The sequence below is a fragment of the Asterias amurensis genome, chromosome 9 (genome assembly GCF_032118995.1).
Source record: "Asterias amurensis chromosome 9, ASM3211899v1".
NCBI classification, from domain to species: domain Eukaryota; kingdom Metazoa; phylum Echinodermata; class Asteroidea; order Forcipulatida; family Asteriidae; genus Asterias; species Asterias amurensis.
The window spans coordinates 17,892,156-17,910,271 of NC_092656.1; the positions used below are offsets into that span (position 1 = coordinate 17,892,156).

Consider the following 18,116-nt stretch of genomic DNA (forward strand, 5'->3'; position numbering starts at 1 on the left):
GGAGGTCGGGGAGGGATTCGATTTGCCACGCTCCTCTTGTGAGGTGTGTGGTGAACAGTCGGGTCCCTTCCCGTCCGACACCCTTTGCTGTCACTGTGGCGGTGCGCTCGGGGACTCGGAGTTCCGGGTCCTTGGGTGCATGGGCTGCAGAGGAGTCAACGGGCCCTTGACTCTGGCTTGTAATAAGCCAGATTGTCTTGGACCCGGTGGCTCCAAAGACAGTGAGGGATTCACTAAGGTTCTGAGGAAGAGGAGTAAGAAGCGGGCACGCCGCACTTCCTCTTCTTCCTCGGAAAGTCTTGTTAGTACTGTGTCGGGGAAGGTGGTGCCTCCCCCTGAGGTCCCAACTTCCTACGACCTTTTTGGCTCCCTCTCGGAGTCGGACGGGGGTTCCTCCCAACTTTCAGAGGACGAGGGTCCTCCTAGGGATTCCGTGTTCCGGGATCCTGAGGAGGACCAAGCCATCGCCCACCTCGCCGGGGCTAAAATACCTGGCCGGGCCGGGGTGCCTATACCTTGTAGGTTCCCCGGATGCTCCTTCCAAGGGAAGATGTCTACCCTAACCATCCACCGGAGGAAGGAGCACGATGGTGCTCCCTTAACCCTAATCAAGTGCTCGGAGTGTGAATCCAAATTTACACTTCCGAGCGCTTGCATCAAGCACATGTGCCGGAGGCATCCGGCCTTCATTTTATGTAAGGACTCGAATTTTTTCGAGTCCCTTTTTAAGATTACTTAGGGGTTTTTGGCCCCAAGTTCCTTGCTTTTGTCTTTCCTCTTTACATTAGTCATGGCTAATTATACCCTCCTTTCTTTAAACGCAAACGGTTTGCGCAATAATGCAAAACGTCTTGCTGCTTTCAATTTATGCCGGGGATATGATATTTCCTGCTTGCAGGAGTGTCATGTCTCCGGTCATTCTGATTTAGCTCTTTGGAGGAGTGAGTGGGAGGGGAAGATGTTTGCCAGTGTTGGCACGTCTTCCTCTCGGGGTACTATTATCCTCATTCCTGAACACTCCTCTATTGTTTTTTCTAACCCCTCTTTTGATTTAGACGGGAGAGTGGTGAGTGGTACTGTGCGGGGGCCGTGTGGTAGCTTCCGGCTCTGCACGGTCTATGCTCCGAACGACCCTAAGGCCCGTCGTACTTTTCTCTCTTCTCTCCCAAGATTTATTAGTGGTAATTTACCTGTTGTTCTTTGTGGTGACTTCGATTGTGTTCTGGACGTGGAGGGTGACCGTCGTGGTGCACCCTCCTCGTCCATTCACATTGGAGCACAGGAGATTAATAGAATTGCTTCTGATTTTTCTTTAACAGACTGCTGGCGGGATTTACATCCGTCTGTGTTTTCCCCGACTTGGAGAAATGGAACCAACACTGCCTCTAGCCGGTTGGACCGGTTCTACGCGTCCAGCTGTCTGGAGGTGGTGTCCTGCTCTCACAAGTCGGTATATTTTTCAGACCATGACGGTGTTGCGCTGAAGGTACGCCTTCCGGGGAACTTCGTCTCCGGTAGGGGGTACTGGAAGTGCAACATCTCAATTTTCCAGGATGCTTCCTTTAAAGAAAGCTTTAGGTTAGTGTATGCGGGCTGGCGGACTCTCCTGGAGGGGTACGATAATGTGCTCCTTTGGTGGGAGGATGTCAAGCTCCGCACCAAGCAATATATTGTGTCTTTTTGCTGTCGTGCTTCCAAGCGAAGGCGGCGGAGGAGAGAGGCTCTTCTTGTGTCTTTCAACTCTGTCGCCTCAGATCTGAGAGCTGGCAGCACGGATCCCGATCTTTTGCGCCAACACTCAGATCTGCAGCAACAACTTAAAGGACTCGACGACTTCGAAGCTGAGGGGGCTCGGATCCGTTCGCGGGTCCGTTCCCTTGATGAAGGGGAGAGGCCGTCCAGTCACTTCTTTCACCTTGAGGCTAAAGCCAAACATGTTATTACTTCCGTCCGTGGTCCCGACGGCACTGTTGTTGAGACTGCGGAAGGTATTTCTCAAGTGTATAGGGATTTTTATTCTGCTCTTTATTCAGTAGACAATGTCTCGGACGAGGAGCAGACTCCTTTTTTATCTAGCTTGAGCAGGTCGGTTCCCGATGACATGCAGGGTGGTCTCGAGCTCCCGTTAAATGTACGGGAGTTGGAGACCGCTCTGGCTAGCATGTCAAACAACAAGACCCCCGGGGATGATGGCCTGCCCAAGGAGTTTTATATGTGCTTTTGGGACCTTTTGGGTCCTGATTTACTAATGGTTTTTAACCATTCTTTTAAAGTGCATTGTCTCCCCCCATCTCTTCGGAGGGGAGTCATTTCTTTGCTTGATAAACCTGGGGATCCTTTGGATCCTCAGAATAAAAGGCCCATCTCTCTCCTGAACGTTGACTATAAGATCCTTTCCAAGGTTTTGTGTCTTCGTTTGGGAGGGGTTTTGCCTTCTTTAATTAACCCTTTTCAGACATGTGGTGTAAAGGGTAGGTCAATCCACGATAACATCAAGCTCCTTCGTGATGTAGTCTCTTACATAGACGATCGTCGGATTGACTCCCTTATTATTTCTCTTGACCAGCAAAAGGCCTTTGATAGGGTGAGCTGGTCATTCCTTTCTAAAGTTTTGTCTAAACTTGGATTTGGGCCTAACTTTCTGAAGTGGGTTAATATTTTGTACACTGGGATTTCCAGTAGGATTTTGTCAAATGGGAACCTTTCGGACCCATTTGATTTATATAAGGGAGTGAGGCAGGGATGCCCTCTGTCTCCTCTCTTATATGTTCTTTTTATTGAGCCATTTGCGACCGCGGTGTTGGGAGACAAAAATATTCGAGGTATCCCAATACCGGGGGCAAATGGTCTCAGTGTATCTATCGTGCAATACGCGGATGATACTACCTGCGTAGTGCGTGATCTTATGTCACTGCGCAGGCTTTTCACAGTGGTTGAAAATTTTTCTAAGGCGAGTGGATCTCGCCTTAATTTTAACAAGTCGAAAGGCTTAGTTTTTGGTCGGTGGCCAACTTCTCTTCCTGCCTACTGTCCTATCTCGTGGACAACAGACCCAATCCTCATCAATGGTGTCTGGGTAGGTAGGGGGGATATGGCACTGATGAATTGGAATTTCCGATTGGATAAATTTAATAAATGTACCGACAGTTGGAAGGCTAGAGCTTTGTCTCTTGTCGGCAAAGCTTTGGTCATTAACACCATCCTTCTGTCTATTCTTTTCTTTGTAGCTCCGGTCTACCCCGTTCCCCCGGCAGTGGAGAGGAAGGTTCTAAAAGCGATCTTCTCTTTCTTCTGGTCGGGTAAGACGGAACTAGTCCGGAGACCGATCCTGTGCCGCCCTGTTCTGCAGGGTGGTATGGGTATCACTCATTTTAAGGCCAAGGCCGACTCTTTTCTTGCTGCTGGTGTGGTGGCGCTGTGTGATGACAGTGTTCCTCCATGGTGTCACTTCGCCAAACTTTGGTCAGCTTTTTCGCTGCGTAATATAATGCCAGCTGGCTCGTGGTCCAATGCAACCCCGCATTCGATCACGGGTCCGGCTCACTATTCCAAATTTTGTGGTATTATTTGCAACATTTCTAGTTCATGTCCAGACATGGATTGGAGTGTTGCATCTATACGTAGTTTGTATAATATTTTATCTAATGACAATAGCAGGGTACCCGCTGGTCGGGTACCCTGTCCACCAGAGCAGTTTAAATTGGTGTTAACCCCCAAATTAGACCACGCTCTGCGTGATTTTAACTGGCGTACTGTTTGGCAGGGTGTTAAAACTGCCCAGCGTGTGCATAAATGGGGTATTGGTGACGGGAAATGTCCCCGTCCCAACTGCAAGGGCGTCGAGTCCATTTGTCACCTCATCTGGGACTGCCCCTTTGTCGGCATTTTATGGTACTGGGCACAACACATTTGTTACAAAGTGCTCAGTACCGATTTTATCCTTTCTTGGCCATGCGTTTTGTACGGGGAAGGGCTAGACCTTTCTTCCCGTGAGTCTTTTCTAGTGTGGTTTTTTATCTCTGTGATCAAATGGCACATCTGGACGTCCAGGTGCCAGACGCTGTTTGATCACATTGACATTAGCTCTGATGTGGTGTTGGGCAGAAGTAAACACTTCATCTCAACCAGGATCAGAGCAGACTTTGAGAGACTGCCTCCTGCCGCCTTTCACGCCACTTGGTGCGTGAAGGGTGGGTTAGTGAGGATAGTCAATAATAACCTTGTTTTTAACCTGTAACTTTGTGTGTTTTCCCTCTGTCGTTGTGGGTGGCTCATTGCTGCGGTGTGCTGATTGGCAGTAGTATACAGCTAATGGCGCACTGCGGTGGCGGGTATGCTCGCTCGGCTGGGGATCGACATACTTCTATTTTCTCCACTGCTTTCACTTTGCCAATGTAACGGGTTCGGACTTGGCTCGGTGGCGTTTGCCCCTCACAGGGAAGAGCCTGCGCATTGGTTAGGGTTGAGAGTGGTGGATTTTTAGTCATTTTTAATGAGGCTTTGGTTACCGGCATTCGCGGGAAACTTAGAGTCTCACCCATATTTCGATCGGTGTGCGGTAGGGCGGCGCTGTGGGGACAGGGGCCGACACGGTGACGTCTTGCCAAGCACTGATCTCATTTTTAATGCAATGTTATTAGCGGGGGTTCGACCCCTGTTAGTATTTTAATATCCACTTTTGGTGGAATAGGAGGCGTTCTGTCTCCTGGAAAGATCGAAACATCACCGACGCCAGCGGGGATAGGCCTAGGTAATTATTTTATTTAGCTCCCTGTTGGCGGGACAGTCGTAACCCCATACCTCGGTTTGGGTAATTTTTATAGTTGTTAGTTTGGTAGTCTTCTGGCCGGTGTGCGGTGGGATGTTACTGTGTTGGAATGGAGCCGCATGGTGTCGTCTTGCTAAGCGTCGGTTGGGTGAGTGTGTCTTCTTTGTGCGTAATATCTTGTTGTATTTTTATCATGGTTGTTGACATTTTCAGGTATGGGCAGGGGGGAGCGAGACCCCACGACACTAAGGTCCACGCGATTGTGGCCTGCCCAGGGGCCTCTTGTTTTTACAACCCCAAAATCAAAAATTAGTATCTGTTCTTTTCAGAATAATATCTGAAATGCTGTTCATTGAGCAGCAAGTATATTAATCTGATTTTTGAGGAACGGCCATGGAAGAGGGGCTTGCCCCGTCCAGGCCACGGGTTGGCCCGGTTTCGCACTACATCCGGGATATCGGCCCACTCCCCTCACGGGGATAATATCAAATACAAAGTCAGAATTCGTTTAGTCTCAACGCCTGTTTACTGTGTTGGTGTTCAAGTCTATTTGCTTTGTTTGTCAACAAGTCGATAATGTTGCTGGCCCACACGTCCGCAATGCAAGCCATAAGATACTCTACTCTGGTCAGGTTGAATTCATTCGCTCTCGTCAGCCAGTTGAACCATTGTCTTGTCTTGATACTCTCTGCTAAGCACAACTATGTCTGGACGCGGTAAAGGTGGAAAGGGGCTTGGCAAGGGGGGTGCAAAGCGCCATCGTAAAGTGTTGCGGGACAACATCCAGGGTATCACCAAGCCGGCCATCCGTCGTCTGGCACGCCGAGGAGGTGTCAAGAGAATCTCCGGTCTGATCTACGAGGAGACCCGCGGTGTCCTCAAGGTGTTCTTGGAGAATGTCATCCGTGATGCCGTAACGTACTGCGAACACTCCAAGAGAAAAACCGTCACCGCCATGGATGTCGTCTACGCACTCAAGAGACAAGGCCGTACCCTCTACGGATTTGGAGGATAGGCCCAAAGAATCCCCACATTGAAAACAACGGCTCTTTTCAGAGCCACCACAAAATCAAAAAAGAGAGAATTACAGATGGTTGTATTTTGGTTTCCCCACCCACTCACTGCCTTGTCCTTGTTTGTTATTTTTCTTCTGTAATAATATTCAAGCAAAATTAGTTTTTTTTAAAATAATACATGATATTTTGTAGGGCAACTATCCCAGAAAAAAAAAAATAAAAATACAACCACACCACATCTAGACTTTTTGGTTTGTTTAAGGCTGAACCCCTTTGCCAAAATTAAAAACGATGGATCTAGCTCTTTTTAGTGTTGCGTCTAATTGTTGATAGAAGGTTGCCCGTGTTTTTTTCCCCCTTTCTACAATTCACGTACGTGGATGGCTGTTACTATAAATATTCAAGCAAATCAAGTGAGTAATACGTTAACGAGTCCTTGTCGCTCATGCTTTCTCTCTCTCTCGGTATTTTCGCCCTCAAGAAATTTAGTCTCATAAAAGGGCGAGGGAGGGCAACCGTAATCTGTAAAGCATGTTTATTTTCCGCTTACTCTATTTTTGTTTCTCATGTGCCATTAAGCAGCTAGCTCCGTCCGTGCGAAATTGGTGACCACTCAAGCGGTTCTGGCGGCACTGGGGGGCTGGCCAATCGCGTCCCCGCTTTTGTCAGAGGCGATCCTTGAACGGACATCCCAACCCTTTAAGAAGAGCTGCTCGTGAAACTGCACCACAACATCGTAAACAGTAAGCAAAGATAATGGCTCGTACCAAGCAGACAGCACGCAAGAGCACCGGGGGAAAAGCCCCACGAAAGCAGTTGGCGACCAAAGCTGCCCGAAAGAGTGCCCCGGCCACCGGCGGGGTCAAGAAGCCTCACCGTTACAGACCCGGAACTGTGGCACTGCGTGAGATTCGCCGTTACCAGAAAAGTACAGAGCTGCTTATCCGAAAACTTCCCTTCCAGAGACTGGTCCGTGAAATAGCGCAAGACTTCAAGACCGAACTGAGATTCCAGAGCTCCGCGGTGATGGCGCTCCAAGAAGCAAGCGAGGCATACCTCGTGGGACTCTTCGAAGACACCAATCTCTGCGCCATCCACGCCAAGCGGGTCACCATCATGCCCAAGGACATCCAACTCGCCCGCCGAATTCGTGGCGAACGAGCCTGAGGATTCGTTCCTTTCTCAAAACACAACGGCTCTTTTCAGAGCCACCACTTCTTAACAGAGATTTTAATCACGTCCGTGTAATCGTTATTTCTTCCAATCTTTCCTCTTCCACACTCAGTCCTCCAACAAAACAAAGACAAGCAAAATAATGGCCAAACAAATAAATAAATAAATAAACAAACAAACAAACAAACAAACAAACAAACAAACAAACAAACAAACAAACAAACAAACAAACAAACAAACAAACAAGAACATTAGAAATTTGACAAACTAATGTATACACCTGTGCAGTGTAAACATAACTATCGGTATAATAGAGGACCGTGCCTACCTTATACAAATGTTGTATAGCGCCCGCTACGATGGCAGTCAGAAGTTAAATTACAACAGCATGAACGAAAAAAAAAAAAAAACCCCAAAACCTGCTAGCTGTAAACACCACAGTTGGTGATTATCTTTACGCCGCGCCGCCATTTTTTTATTGGGTCGGTCGTTCTATCACTCTAGTCGGGTTGGTTATAGGTCAATCTATTGCTTATATTTGCTTTTACTCCGTAATTTAATCGTATCGTTTTCTTAAAATGTACTATGCATGCTTGGGCCATTGCAGATTTCTTTTTTTTTTTGGATAAGTTTCTCTGATTATTATTTTCTGATACTTGTTTTGGGTTACACTATACTCGTGTTGTATTTCTAACCAGAGTATAACATTCCTTTCCAATGGTTGCCTGCCCATTATTCAGACACCCATCCTTGCAGACACGCAACTTTTCTGGTGGACCGCTTCACTGCTCACAGCGAGGCGCGCGAATGCTAACAATGCCCTAATGGCCGCCGGATCCCCGACTCGCAGTATAAAGCTAAGCCTTCTCCGGTGTACCAGTCATCAGTCTGATTGATTCTACAAACTCAGCAACACAGCACTCTATAGCCATGCCTCCCAAAGCAAGTGGAAAGGGACAGAAGAAAGCCGGTAACACCAAGGGGCCAATCCGGACAGACAAGAAGAGAAAGCGTCGCCGCAAGGAGAGCTACGGCATTTACATCTACAAGGTCATGAAGCAGGTTCATCCAGACACGGGCATTTCCAGCAAGGCCATGTCGATTATGAACAGCTTCGTCAACGACATTTTCGAGCGCATTGCCGCCGAGTCTTCTAGATTGGCGCACTACAACAAGAAATCAACCATCTCCAGCCGAGAGGTCCAGACTGCAGTCCGTCTCCTTCTCCCCGGTGAGCTGGCCAAACACGCTGTCAGCGAGGGCACCAAGGCGGTCACCAAGTACACAACTTCAAAATAAGCAGGTCCGGCGTCATGCACAATCCAAACGGCTCTTTTCAGAGCCAACACATTTCCCAAAGAGATTCAAAACATGCGTGAATTAAGTGACCACCGTAACACCAACCCTCCCCATTTTTTAAAATAATATTAAATAAAATCAACAGGGTTTACAATAATGCCATATTATATTAAAGGATGTTTCAAAATATTTCTGCCTCCTCTATATATCTCTGTAGAACAACTCAACAACGTTGTTTACGAAGTTCAAATAATCTTGATAACTTTGTCCACTATAATTTTTAGCGATCAATAAACATCTTTCTCGTTGCTTTTTTGTTATTCTACTTTTACAGACAGTCAGTTATAAAAGACAACGCTCTGCTCTATTTTTTGGCTGCAATAAATGTGTCACCGAGTCGAGTGAGGGTTCACAAGATTGGACTTGAAGAAAGAAAGAAAGACGTACATTGAGTAAGTGCCTTGTTCATGACACCGTATTACTTGAATAACATACAACACAACACCAACAACAACAGCGACTTTATACGCCAGAGTTAACTTAAAATTATAAGTTTGATAATAGTTTTATTTTGAAAAATCAACAAAAACATAAGCACGCAAAAACAAACAAACATGATGTTTGTCAGTTTCTGTAAATATTTGCTTTTGCTTTGTTTTTGTTGTTGTTGTTGTTGTTGTTGGTGTTGTTGTCGTTGTTGGTTTTTTTTTCCCTCGGAATCTTATCTTGTTTTCAGAGGGGTGGTGACGGTGGGGGGGGGGGGGGGACCGCCGCAGTAGTTATCCCTACCTCCCCCTCGAACTGCGTGCCGCCCCCGCCCGCCGCTGGTGGTCCACCCCGCCCAGAATGCTCCGCTGAACCCGGGCGCGTCCATGCGAGGAGAAACCTGATTGGTGCATTGGGGATCCACCCCAACGCCATAAGTACACCACTGGCAGTCTCTACACTCATTCACACAGATTCAAAGCACCCAGCAGTTCTTTCAATCTCTTTGCTCAGTATATCAATTCAGTCATGTCTGGACGCGGAAAGAGCGGTAAGGCCCGAAGCAAGGCAAAGAGTCGATCCTCCAGGGCCGGACTTCAATTTCCCGTTGGTAGAGTACACCGCTTCTTGAGGAAGGGCAACTACGCTCAGCGCGTTGGTGCTGGCGCCCCTGTCTACTTGGCGGCAGTCATGGAGTACCTCACGGCAGAAATACTGGAACTGGCTGGTAATGCTGCTCGAGACAACAAGAAATCAAGAATCAACCCCCGTCATCTACAGCTCGCTATCCGAAACGATGAAGAGTTGAACAAGTTGCTCAGCGGTGTCACCATTGCCCAGGGTGGTGTACTTCCCAACATCCAAGCTGTCCTGCTGCCAAAGAAAACCGCCAAGTCAAGCTCTTAAACTCAGCTCTTGCTACACTGATAAACCAAACGGCTCTTACGGAGCCACCACATAAATCCAAAGAGAGATTCTAAACATGAATTGCGTTTGTAAGACAACCCCCCCCCCCCACATAATTATTGAATTCATTAAATACTATTTGTTTTCCATGCGTAACCAATCATCCAATAAGTTGTTTGTAACCCTATAAACCACACATAAGTCAGACCAAAGCTTTATTTTCGTTGCGATGCTAACTGTAGGAGAGCAACGGTTTCGAACAAAAAGGTTAAAAGATGTATCAATAGACATAGAACAAAAGTTCTTCGAAATATTTACACACTAATGTTTGGCACAACCTAACGCCAATACCGGGTGATTCAATACTGAAAGATAAAGTATTCTACTTTAATTTCTGTTATCTCTTCATGCGTGTATAATCATCACACATCATTCCTTCCATCACGATGTCGCAAGCCGAATGTAGCCCGTGTGTGTGTTAACGTACTGCATGCGGTGGATGTGACAATGCACACAGCACGCTGTTTCTATGTACAGTGTTTTGCATACTGCAATGTGACGCATTGTTGTGTTCCGCGCGCTTGTAATGTCCATTGTCTTAACCCGCGTGTACAAACGCGCGGGACGAGCCCAACCAGGCAACACTGTATAACGTAAACATAAACTTTAGAATAACATGTACTTGCGTGTTGCATACGTTTACACGTGGATGTATCTGGGTTTTGATGCAAGCTCTTGCTTTGTGTGCGGTCAGAGTAGCTCTATTTTCGATACAACGAATGTTCGCCGTATGTGAAAAGTTGTCAAAAAAGTCACACCGCCCTCTTGTGACACCCAGCATGTCTTGTGATTCGTGCCATGTCGAAAGGTGGGTTATTCTCGAAAAACCTGTGGTGAGTATCGCTTCTCGGCCTTTTGGCTAAGATCATGTGTAGTATCTGTTCTTTTCAGAATAATATACTGTTCATTGAGCAGTAAGTTTACTATAACATATAGTCTTTTAGTTCGTGGTGTTCCCATAGCGATCGAATAGTGGCCAACATCTCATGGATAATGCTTGCTCGGATTTATCCGAGCATAACATGAGTGAGGCTACTCAGGCGTTACCTGCCCATTGTGCCGTGTGCTCGAAATCACTCCCCACGATTTCGGGCCTGCGCCGGCACATGGGTAGGATGCATCGCCACACAGTTAACGAATCTACAAGCAGTGCTGAGATGATGGAGACTGTCGACCAGATCTTCATGTACCCTCTTTCTGATGCCTGGTCATGTGTTGTCTGTAAAGACAACTTCTTCAACCAACAAACTCTGAAAAGGCATCAGAAACGTTCTCATCCGACAGTCTCCATCAGTTACACTTACCAGTGCCGTGATTGTCCGCAGGAGTTTGATAACGCGAGGAGAGCTGCAGCTCACTACCAACATCATAAGAAAGCAGCCTCCTCGGTGTGTTCATCAGTGCGTACCATCCAGCCTCCTGCCGACCCTCCAAGAGTTCCGCCAGTAGCTCTGCATACACCACCGTCGTCTCCGCCTCCAGCCCGGCCACTTTTCTCAACTCCACCACCTCGTCTTGCTCCATCGCCCCCTTCACGATCTCCGTCTCCACTACCGCCGTCTCTACCACCATCACCGCGGTCACCCACGCCCCCACCACAGTCACCTTCCCTGCCACCATCACCGCCACAGCCACCGACTCCACCTCCGCCACCAATACTTCAAGCCACGCCCCCGATTCACGCTCCAGCGCCCGGTGTGCATGTTAATGAGGACGTCGAACCAGCTCATGCAGTACCCATGGTCCAATCAGCAGTGGATGGTTGGCTTGATGAGCTTTCACGCGCTGATGATTTCGTTCAGTTTGAGTCAGTGTGTGATCGTTTTGTTGAGTCTGCCTCTGCTGCTGGTAGGGCACCAGGGACTGCCTCTCCTTCACGACGTCCTCCTCAGCCACACCGGGCACAGCAACAACAACATCGTCGCCGGGGGCCGGAGTTTGATGTTCAGGAGGCCAGCCGCCTGCAGAAACTTTACAGGACCAGTAAGAAAAGAGCCATGCGCACCGTCCTCGATGGCTCCGATGTAAAGTTCTGCGGGTCTGAGTCAGTGTTGACTGATTTCTTCACAAATGTTTTCTCCGCCCGAACTGTGAATTCGGATATCATAAACACTGACGCTGGTCTCCTGTTCCCGAATGCCGCCCAGTCCCGTGAATCCGGCCCAGACCTTATCCGCCCCGTGAGCCAAAAGGAAGTGTCTCTTCGTCTGGGTCGGATGAGCAACTCAGCCCCGGGGAAGGATCGCCTTGAATATCGCCACATCCGACAAGCCGACGGCGCCTTCCGTGTCACCGTGGCGATATTCAATCGATGCCTGCGTGAGAGCCGTGTTCCCTCTTCTTGGAAATCTGCTACAACAGTCCTCATCCACAAGAAGGGGGAGCCGGATGACCCGGGAAACTTTCGACCTATCGCCCTCCAGTCCTGCTTCTACAAGTTGTTGATGGCCATCCTCTCCGATCGGATTACAACATGGGCCATCGAGCACGGTGCCATTAGCAACGCCCAGAAAAGCGCTCGCCCGGGCGAAGGCTGCTATGAACATTCCTTTCTCCTCTCCTCCATCGTGAAGGATGCCCGAAGGAACCAGAAATCGCTCCATATCGCTTGGCTTGACCTCGCCAACGCCTTCGGTAGCATCCCTCATGATGCAATGTTCACTGTGCTTGCCGCCATAGGGGCCCCGGAGGGCCTCATCTCCCTTCTCCGTGATGTCTACACTGGGGCAACTACAGATTTTCTCATCCCGTCCGGCCGAACTGGTGAAGTTCCAATTTGTTCTGGAGTCAAACAAGGATGTCCAATATCTCCAATTCTTTTCAACTTGACTCTGGAACTCATCATCAGATCGGTCACCATAGCAGCCTCCGCCCACCACTCCGCCCCCGTCGTCCATGGACAGTCAATCTCCATCCTGGCCTACGCCGATGATTTGGTCATCATGAGTAAATCCGCTGAGGGTCTCCAACGCCTGCTCAACACGGCAACCATCATGGCTGATAAACTCCGGCTCAAGTTCAAGCCCCAGAAGTGCGCTACTCTATCATTGGAATGCCGTAAGCGCCCCGTGGTACAGCCAGTTGAGTTTCTTGTTCAAGGTACCAACATTCCTGCCTTGTCCGAGGAACAACACTACCGTTATCTTGGGGTGCCAATCGGCTTTTACCGCTTGAACGAGAGTTTGGAGTCCCTGGCAGTCAAGATGGTTGAAGATCTTCAGCGGATTGATGCATCTCTCCTCGCTCCCTGGCATACCGCACTTTCATCCAGCCATGTGCGGCCTACACCCTGCGCGCCGGTGACTGCCAGAAGAAGCACCTTAAGAAACTGCGTCGAGAGTTGGTGAGGATTTCTCGAAAAGTCTGCAACCTCCCGACCCGGGCCACAACAAACTTCGTTTTTGCTGATCGTCGTGTTGGTGGCCTGGGTTTTATCGATGTCAATATCGATGCTGACATTCAAACCGTCACGCAGGCTGTTCGTATGTTATCCTCACCCGATGACACCGTCCGAATCATCGCTAGTGCCCAGCTCACTTCCGTCGTCCACAGAACAATTCATCGAGCTCCGACGGCGGAAGATATTGATCTTTTCTTGACTGGCTCCATGGACGGCGACCTCAGCAACTCCGGTAACAGCGGGCAGATTTCAACTCTTTGGTCCCGGGCTCGTGCGGCATCAAGGCGGCTCAAGATCTCCATCACTGGGTCTCTCTCTGGTTCAGTGATTACAAAGACGGCAGCTGGATCAGAGATTGGCCCCAAAGTTATCACCACGGCCTTGCGTGCTGCATCCCGCGAGGTATATTCCAGCAAGCTTCTCGCCCTCCCGGACCAGGGGAAAGTTGCCCGCTGTCTCAACACCGATCGGTATATCAATGGATCTTCGTGGATGCCATCCGGGAATTTTATACGTTTCTGCGACTGGCGGTTCATCCACAGAGCCCGTTTGAACTGTTTGCCAACCAACGCAGCTGCGAAACGCTGGAACCCCGGAACGAACTCAGCGTGTCGCCGCTGCGGCCACCCCGACGAGACTCTCCCCCATGTTCTAAACCATTGCCGTCCGAACATGGTGCCTATCCGACGTCGCCATAATCTTGTCCAGAACCGCATCAAGTCTGCCATTCGACATGGACAAGTCTATGTCGACCAACACGTCACCATCATCGATGTATGCTGCCCCTTTGACAACGACCGTGATGCTTTGAAGACCGCTGCCGCAGCAAAAGTCACCAAGTATGCTGACCTCAAGCAAGCTTTGGCAGCCGATGGGAAGGATGTGGAAGTTTTCGGGTTCGCTGTTGGCTCTCTCGGTTCATGGCACCAAGGCAACGAGAGAGTCCTGGGGCGCCTCGGCATCTCCAGGCGCTACCGGCCCTTGATGAGACGACTGCTTTGCATTGACGCCATCAAGGGTTCCAGGGACATTTACATCGAACACGTCAGCGGCCACCGCCAATACCAGGACTAGGCAGCCGTTCCGATTTGGACATGTCAGCCCGTCTTTACTCTCTGGATTGTGAACTTGTTATTCTGTTGGACACCGTGGATTTTCCTACTGGATATACCTGCCTATCATGAACAATGAACTCTCACCCCGGATTCCGTTACTACGATGACTGTTGCTACGGCGGTTGCCACTCTGTCTGCGGTCTGGGTGGTTTCCTTTGTATTCTGCCCCGGCCATTTCATGCTGTGGCTCAGCCGTGTAACGGTCATCGTCCGCCCAGCTGACCACATCTTCATGAACAATGAACTCAAAGCGCCTTCGGTCAGCTGGAACCTTCACTTTTTTGTGTTGCTGTCGGTTGGTTAATTATGGTTCATGCGCTTAGCCTTTGTTTTACATCCACCATGTTTATCTCCAATTGCCTTAGTGTGCGTTCAGCTTCAACCAAGGGTGTTTACTTAGGCTTTGCGCATGACCCATGTTCATCGGTCAGCGGTTGTTTTGCTTGTTCATCATTGCCTTGTTTATTTTGGTTTTGCTTTTCACTGCTTGTTCTTTAGACGAGTGACCTGTGACACGCCATGTATTTACATCTATGGTGTATTTATGTGGTTTGTTGCTGTGTTCCTGTCTGTTGGGCAGCAGTGTTTGAGTGCATTTTGGAACTACATGCATCTTGCTTTTCAATTTATTTTGTTTGCTTTCACTCTTTGTTCTTCAGACGGGTGACCTGTGACATGCCATGTATCTACATCTTTGGTGTATTTATGTGGGTTGTTAATGTGTCTCTGTCTGTTGAGCAGCAGTGTTTGACTTCATTTATATTGCCGTGCATTTTGCTTTTCAATTTCGTTTATTGCTGTATGCCCTTTAGACTGGTGTTTGTGACTTGTCATTTATTTACATCCTTTTGTTTACATGTTGGATGTATTTATGTGATGTGTTACAGACTTAATGTCTGATGGGTAACGGTCTTACCCTCATTTCATTGCTCATGTGTTTTTTTGCTTGCATTTTTCATATTTGTTGTTATTTCTGTTAGCCCTTTCGGTTGGGTACTTTGCGACATGCCATGTATTTACATCCACCTGTTCTGATTTTAACGCAGGATGTATGTGTATGGATTGTTTCAGACCATGCCTTCTGGACTCCAGTTGTGACATCATAAAATGCTTTTCTTTTGTTGCTTTGTGGTTGGCCCTCGTGATGTGGTTTTCATTTGACAGGCCATGTATTTACACCTACCTGTTTTGTTTTCAACGCTTGGTGTATTTACTTGACTTGTCTTTTGTCCTCTGCACTGCGGGCGCTGATTGCTTTATGGAGTCACGCTCCGTTTACCATGCATTGTTATTTTCTTATCTGCATTATTTCTTACGTTGTCATTGCTGCTCGCCCGGTGGGCGGGGTACTCTGGGACTCTCCATGTTTTTACATCCACCTGTTTGATTCCAACGCAGGGTGTATTTATGTGGCCCGTTGCAGACTCTCTGTCTAGTGGGTGTCAGCTTTGACTTCATTTCATTTAAGATTCCTTTATTTACTTTGTTGTTCGCCCTTCTGATGTTGGTTTCAATTGATCTGGCTCGTTGTTACACCTACATGTTTTTTATTCAACGCTTGGTGTATAAACTTGGCTTTTCTTTTGCTCTTTGCATCGGTTTGGCTTGCTGCATTGTAAAGTCTAATCAGTTTAACTTTACGTTTACTTTCCTGTAGTTTGGCGGCTTACTCTTATTGTTGTGTTGCTTAATATTTTTGCTTTGCTAGTGGGGAACCATTTTATGTCTTTTGTAGCTTATTTTCTTTAATACTCCTTTAGAGTACACTTTTAATAACTGTACATTACCTTTGGATGAACGAAGTTTCAAATAAACTAAGCACTCTGTTCTTTTCAGAATAATATCTGAAATGCTGTTCATTGAGCAGCAAGTATATTAATCTGATTTTTGAGGAACGGCCATGGAAGAGGGGCTTGCCCCGTCCAGGCCACGGGTTGGCCCGGTTTCGCACTACATCCGGGATATCGGCCCACTCCCCTCACGGGGATAATATCAAATACAAAGTCAGAATTCGTTTAGTCTCAACGCCTGTTTACTGTGTTGGTGTTCAAGTCTATCTGCTTTGTTTGTCAACAAGTCGATAATGTTGCTGGCCCACACGTCCGCAATGCAAGCCATAAGATACTCTACTCTGGTCAGGTTGAATTCATTCGCTCTCGTCAGCCAGTTGAACCATTGTCTTGTCTTGATACTCTCTGCTAAGCACAACTTAGGGCGAGGGAGGGCAACCGTAATCTGTAAACCATGTTTATTTTCCGCTTACTCTATTTTTGTTTCTCATGTGCCATTAAGCAGCTAGCTCCGTCCGTGCGAAATTGGTGACCACTCAAGCGGTTCTGGCGGCACTGGGGGGCTGGCCAATCGCGTCCCCGCTTTTGTCAGGGCGATCCTTGAACGGACATCCCAACCCTTTAAGAAGAGCTGCTCGTGAAACTGCACCACAACATCGTAAACAGTAAGCAAAGATAATGGCTCGTACCAAGCAGACAGCACGCAAGAGCACCGGGGGAAAAGCCCCACGAAAGCAGTTGGCGACCAAAGCTGCCCGAAAGAGTGCCCCGGCCACCGGCGGGGTCAAGAAGCCTCACCGTTACAGACCCGGAACTGTGGCACTGCGTGAGATTCGCCGTTACCAGAAAAGTACAGAGCTGCTTATCCGAAAACTTCCCTTCCAGAGACTGGTCCGTGAAATAGCGCAAGACTTCAAGACCGAACTGCGATTCCAGAGCTCCGCGGTGATGGCGCTCCAAGAAGCAAGCGAGGCATACCTCGTGGGACTCTTCGAAGACACCAATCTCTGCGCCATCCACGCCAAGCGGGTCACCATCATGCCCAAGGACATCCAACTCGCCCGCCGAATTCGTGGCGAACGAGCCTGAGGATTCGTTCCTTTCTCAAAACACAACGGCTCTTTTCAGAGCCACCACTTCTTAACAGAGATTTTAATCACGTCCGTGTAATCGTTATTTCTTCCAATCTTTCCTCTTCCACACTCAGTCCTCCAACAAAACAAAGACAAGCAAAATAATGGCCAAACAAATAAATAAATAAATAAACAAACAAACAAACAAACAAACAAACAAGAACATTAGAAATTTGACAAACTAATGTATACACCTGTGCAGTGTAAACATAACTATCGGTATAATAGAGGACCGTGCCTACCTTATACAAATGTTGTATAGCGCCCGCTACGATGGCAGTCAGAAGTTAAATTACAACAGCATGAACGAAAAAAACAAAACCCCAAAACCTGCTAGCTGTAAACACAACAGTTGGTGATTATCTTTACGCCGCGCCGCCATTTTTTTATTGGGTCGGTCGTTCTATTACTCTAGTCGGGTTGGCTATAGGTCAATCTATTGCTTATATATTTGCTTTTACTCCGTAATTTAATCGTATCGTTTTCTTAAAATGTACTATGCATGCTTGGGCCATTGCAGATTTCTTTTTTTTTTTGGATAAGTTTCTCTGATTATTATTTTCTGATACTTGTTTTGGGTTACACTATACTCGTGTTGTATTTCTAACCAGAGTATAACATTCCTTTCCAATGGTTGCCTGCCCATTATTCAGACACCCATCCTTGCAGACACGCAACTTTCAGTCAGTTATAAAAGACAACGCTCTGCTCTATTTTTTGGCTGCAATAAATGTGTCACCGAGTCGAGTGAGGGTTCACAAGATTGGACTTGAAGAAAGAAAGAAAGACGTACATTGAGTAAGTGCCTTGTTCATGACACCGTATTACTTGAATAACATACAACACAACACTAACAACAACAGCGACTTTATACGCCAGAGTTAACTTAAAATTATAAGTTTGATAATAGTTTTATTTTGAAAAATCAACAAAAACATAAGCACGCAAAATCAAACAAACATGATGTTTG

General features: G+C 47.7%; 6 protein-coding genes, 2 non-coding genes and 1 pseudogene across 8 annotated transcripts; all 9 read left to right on the forward strand.

Moving 5' to 3' along the window:
• Positions 1–5,049: 5,049 nt before the first annotated feature.
• Positions 5,050–5,239, forward strand: LOC139942409 (U2 spliceosomal RNA). The gene has a single exon (XR_011786681.1). It is a non-coding gene; the product is annotated as a U2 spliceosomal RNA (small nuclear RNA).
• Positions 5,240–5,471: 232 nt separating this feature from the next.
• Positions 5,472–5,783, forward strand: LOC139941929 (histone H4-like). The gene has a single exon (XM_071938573.1). It carries the CDS (start codon positions 5,472–5,474, stop codon positions 5,781–5,783), a length of 312 nt encoding a protein of 103 aa, XP_071794674.1.
• A 757-nt stretch (positions 5,784–6,540) lies between these two features.
• On the forward strand, positions 6,541–6,951 carry LOC139942091 (histone H3, embryonic). The gene has a single exon (XM_071938782.1). It carries the CDS (start codon positions 6,541–6,543, stop codon positions 6,949–6,951), a length of 411 nt encoding a protein of 136 aa, XP_071794883.1.
• Positions 6,952–7,887: 936 nt separating this feature from the next.
• Positions 7,888–8,256, forward strand: LOC139942095 (histone H2B, gonadal-like). The gene has a single exon (XM_071938787.1). It carries the CDS (start codon positions 7,888–7,890, stop codon positions 8,254–8,256), a length of 369 nt encoding a protein of 122 aa, XP_071794888.1.
• A 1,014-nt stretch (positions 8,257–9,270) lies between these two features.
• LOC139941955 (histone H2A-like) lies at positions 9,271–9,648 on the forward strand. The gene has a single exon (XM_071938602.1). The coding sequence runs from the start codon at positions 9,271–9,273 to the stop codon at positions 9,646–9,648; it is 378 nt and encodes a 125-aa protein (XP_071794703.1).
• An 899-nt stretch (positions 9,649–10,547) lies between these two features.
• LOC139942415 (U2 spliceosomal RNA) lies at positions 10,548–10,728 on the forward strand (annotated as a pseudogene).
• A 2,464-nt stretch (positions 10,729–13,192) lies between these two features.
• LOC139941873 (uncharacterized) lies at positions 13,193–14,182 on the forward strand. The gene has a single exon (XM_071938510.1). The coding sequence runs from the start codon at positions 13,193–13,195 to the stop codon at positions 14,180–14,182; it is 990 nt and encodes a 329-aa protein (XP_071794611.1).
• Positions 14,183–16,006: 1,824 nt separating this feature from the next.
• Positions 16,007–16,201, forward strand: LOC139942410 (U2 spliceosomal RNA). Its single transcript, XR_011786682.1, has one exon. It is a non-coding gene; the product is annotated as a U2 spliceosomal RNA (small nuclear RNA).
• Positions 16,202–16,691: 490 nt separating this feature from the next.
• LOC139941875 (histone H3, embryonic) lies at positions 16,692–17,102 on the forward strand. The gene has a single exon (XM_071938514.1). It carries the CDS (start codon positions 16,692–16,694, stop codon positions 17,100–17,102), a length of 411 nt encoding a protein of 136 aa, XP_071794615.1.
• Positions 17,103–18,116: the final 1,014 nt, after the last annotated feature.

Bases quoted from the DNA above. Each gene is read 5' to 3' on its own strand.
- LOC139942095 (XM_071938787.1), top strand. From the start codon at position 7,888: ATGCCTCCCAAAGCAAGTGGAAAGGGACAGAAGAAAGCCGGTAACACC.
- LOC139941875 (XM_071938514.1), top strand. From the start codon at position 16,692: ATGGCTCGTACCAAGCAGACAGCACGCAAGAGCACCGGGGGAAAAGCC.
- LOC139941873 (XM_071938510.1), top strand. From the start codon at position 13,193: ATGTTATCCTCACCCGATGACACCGTCCGAATCATCGCTAGTGCCCAG.
- LOC139942091 (XM_071938782.1), top strand. From the start codon at position 6,541: ATGGCTCGTACCAAGCAGACAGCACGCAAGAGCACCGGGGGAAAAGCC.
- LOC139941955 (XM_071938602.1), top strand. From the start codon at position 9,271: ATGTCTGGACGCGGAAAGAGCGGTAAGGCCCGAAGCAAGGCAAAGAGT.
- LOC139941929 (XM_071938573.1), top strand. From the start codon at position 5,472: ATGTCTGGACGCGGTAAAGGTGGAAAGGGGCTTGGCAAGGGGGGTGCA.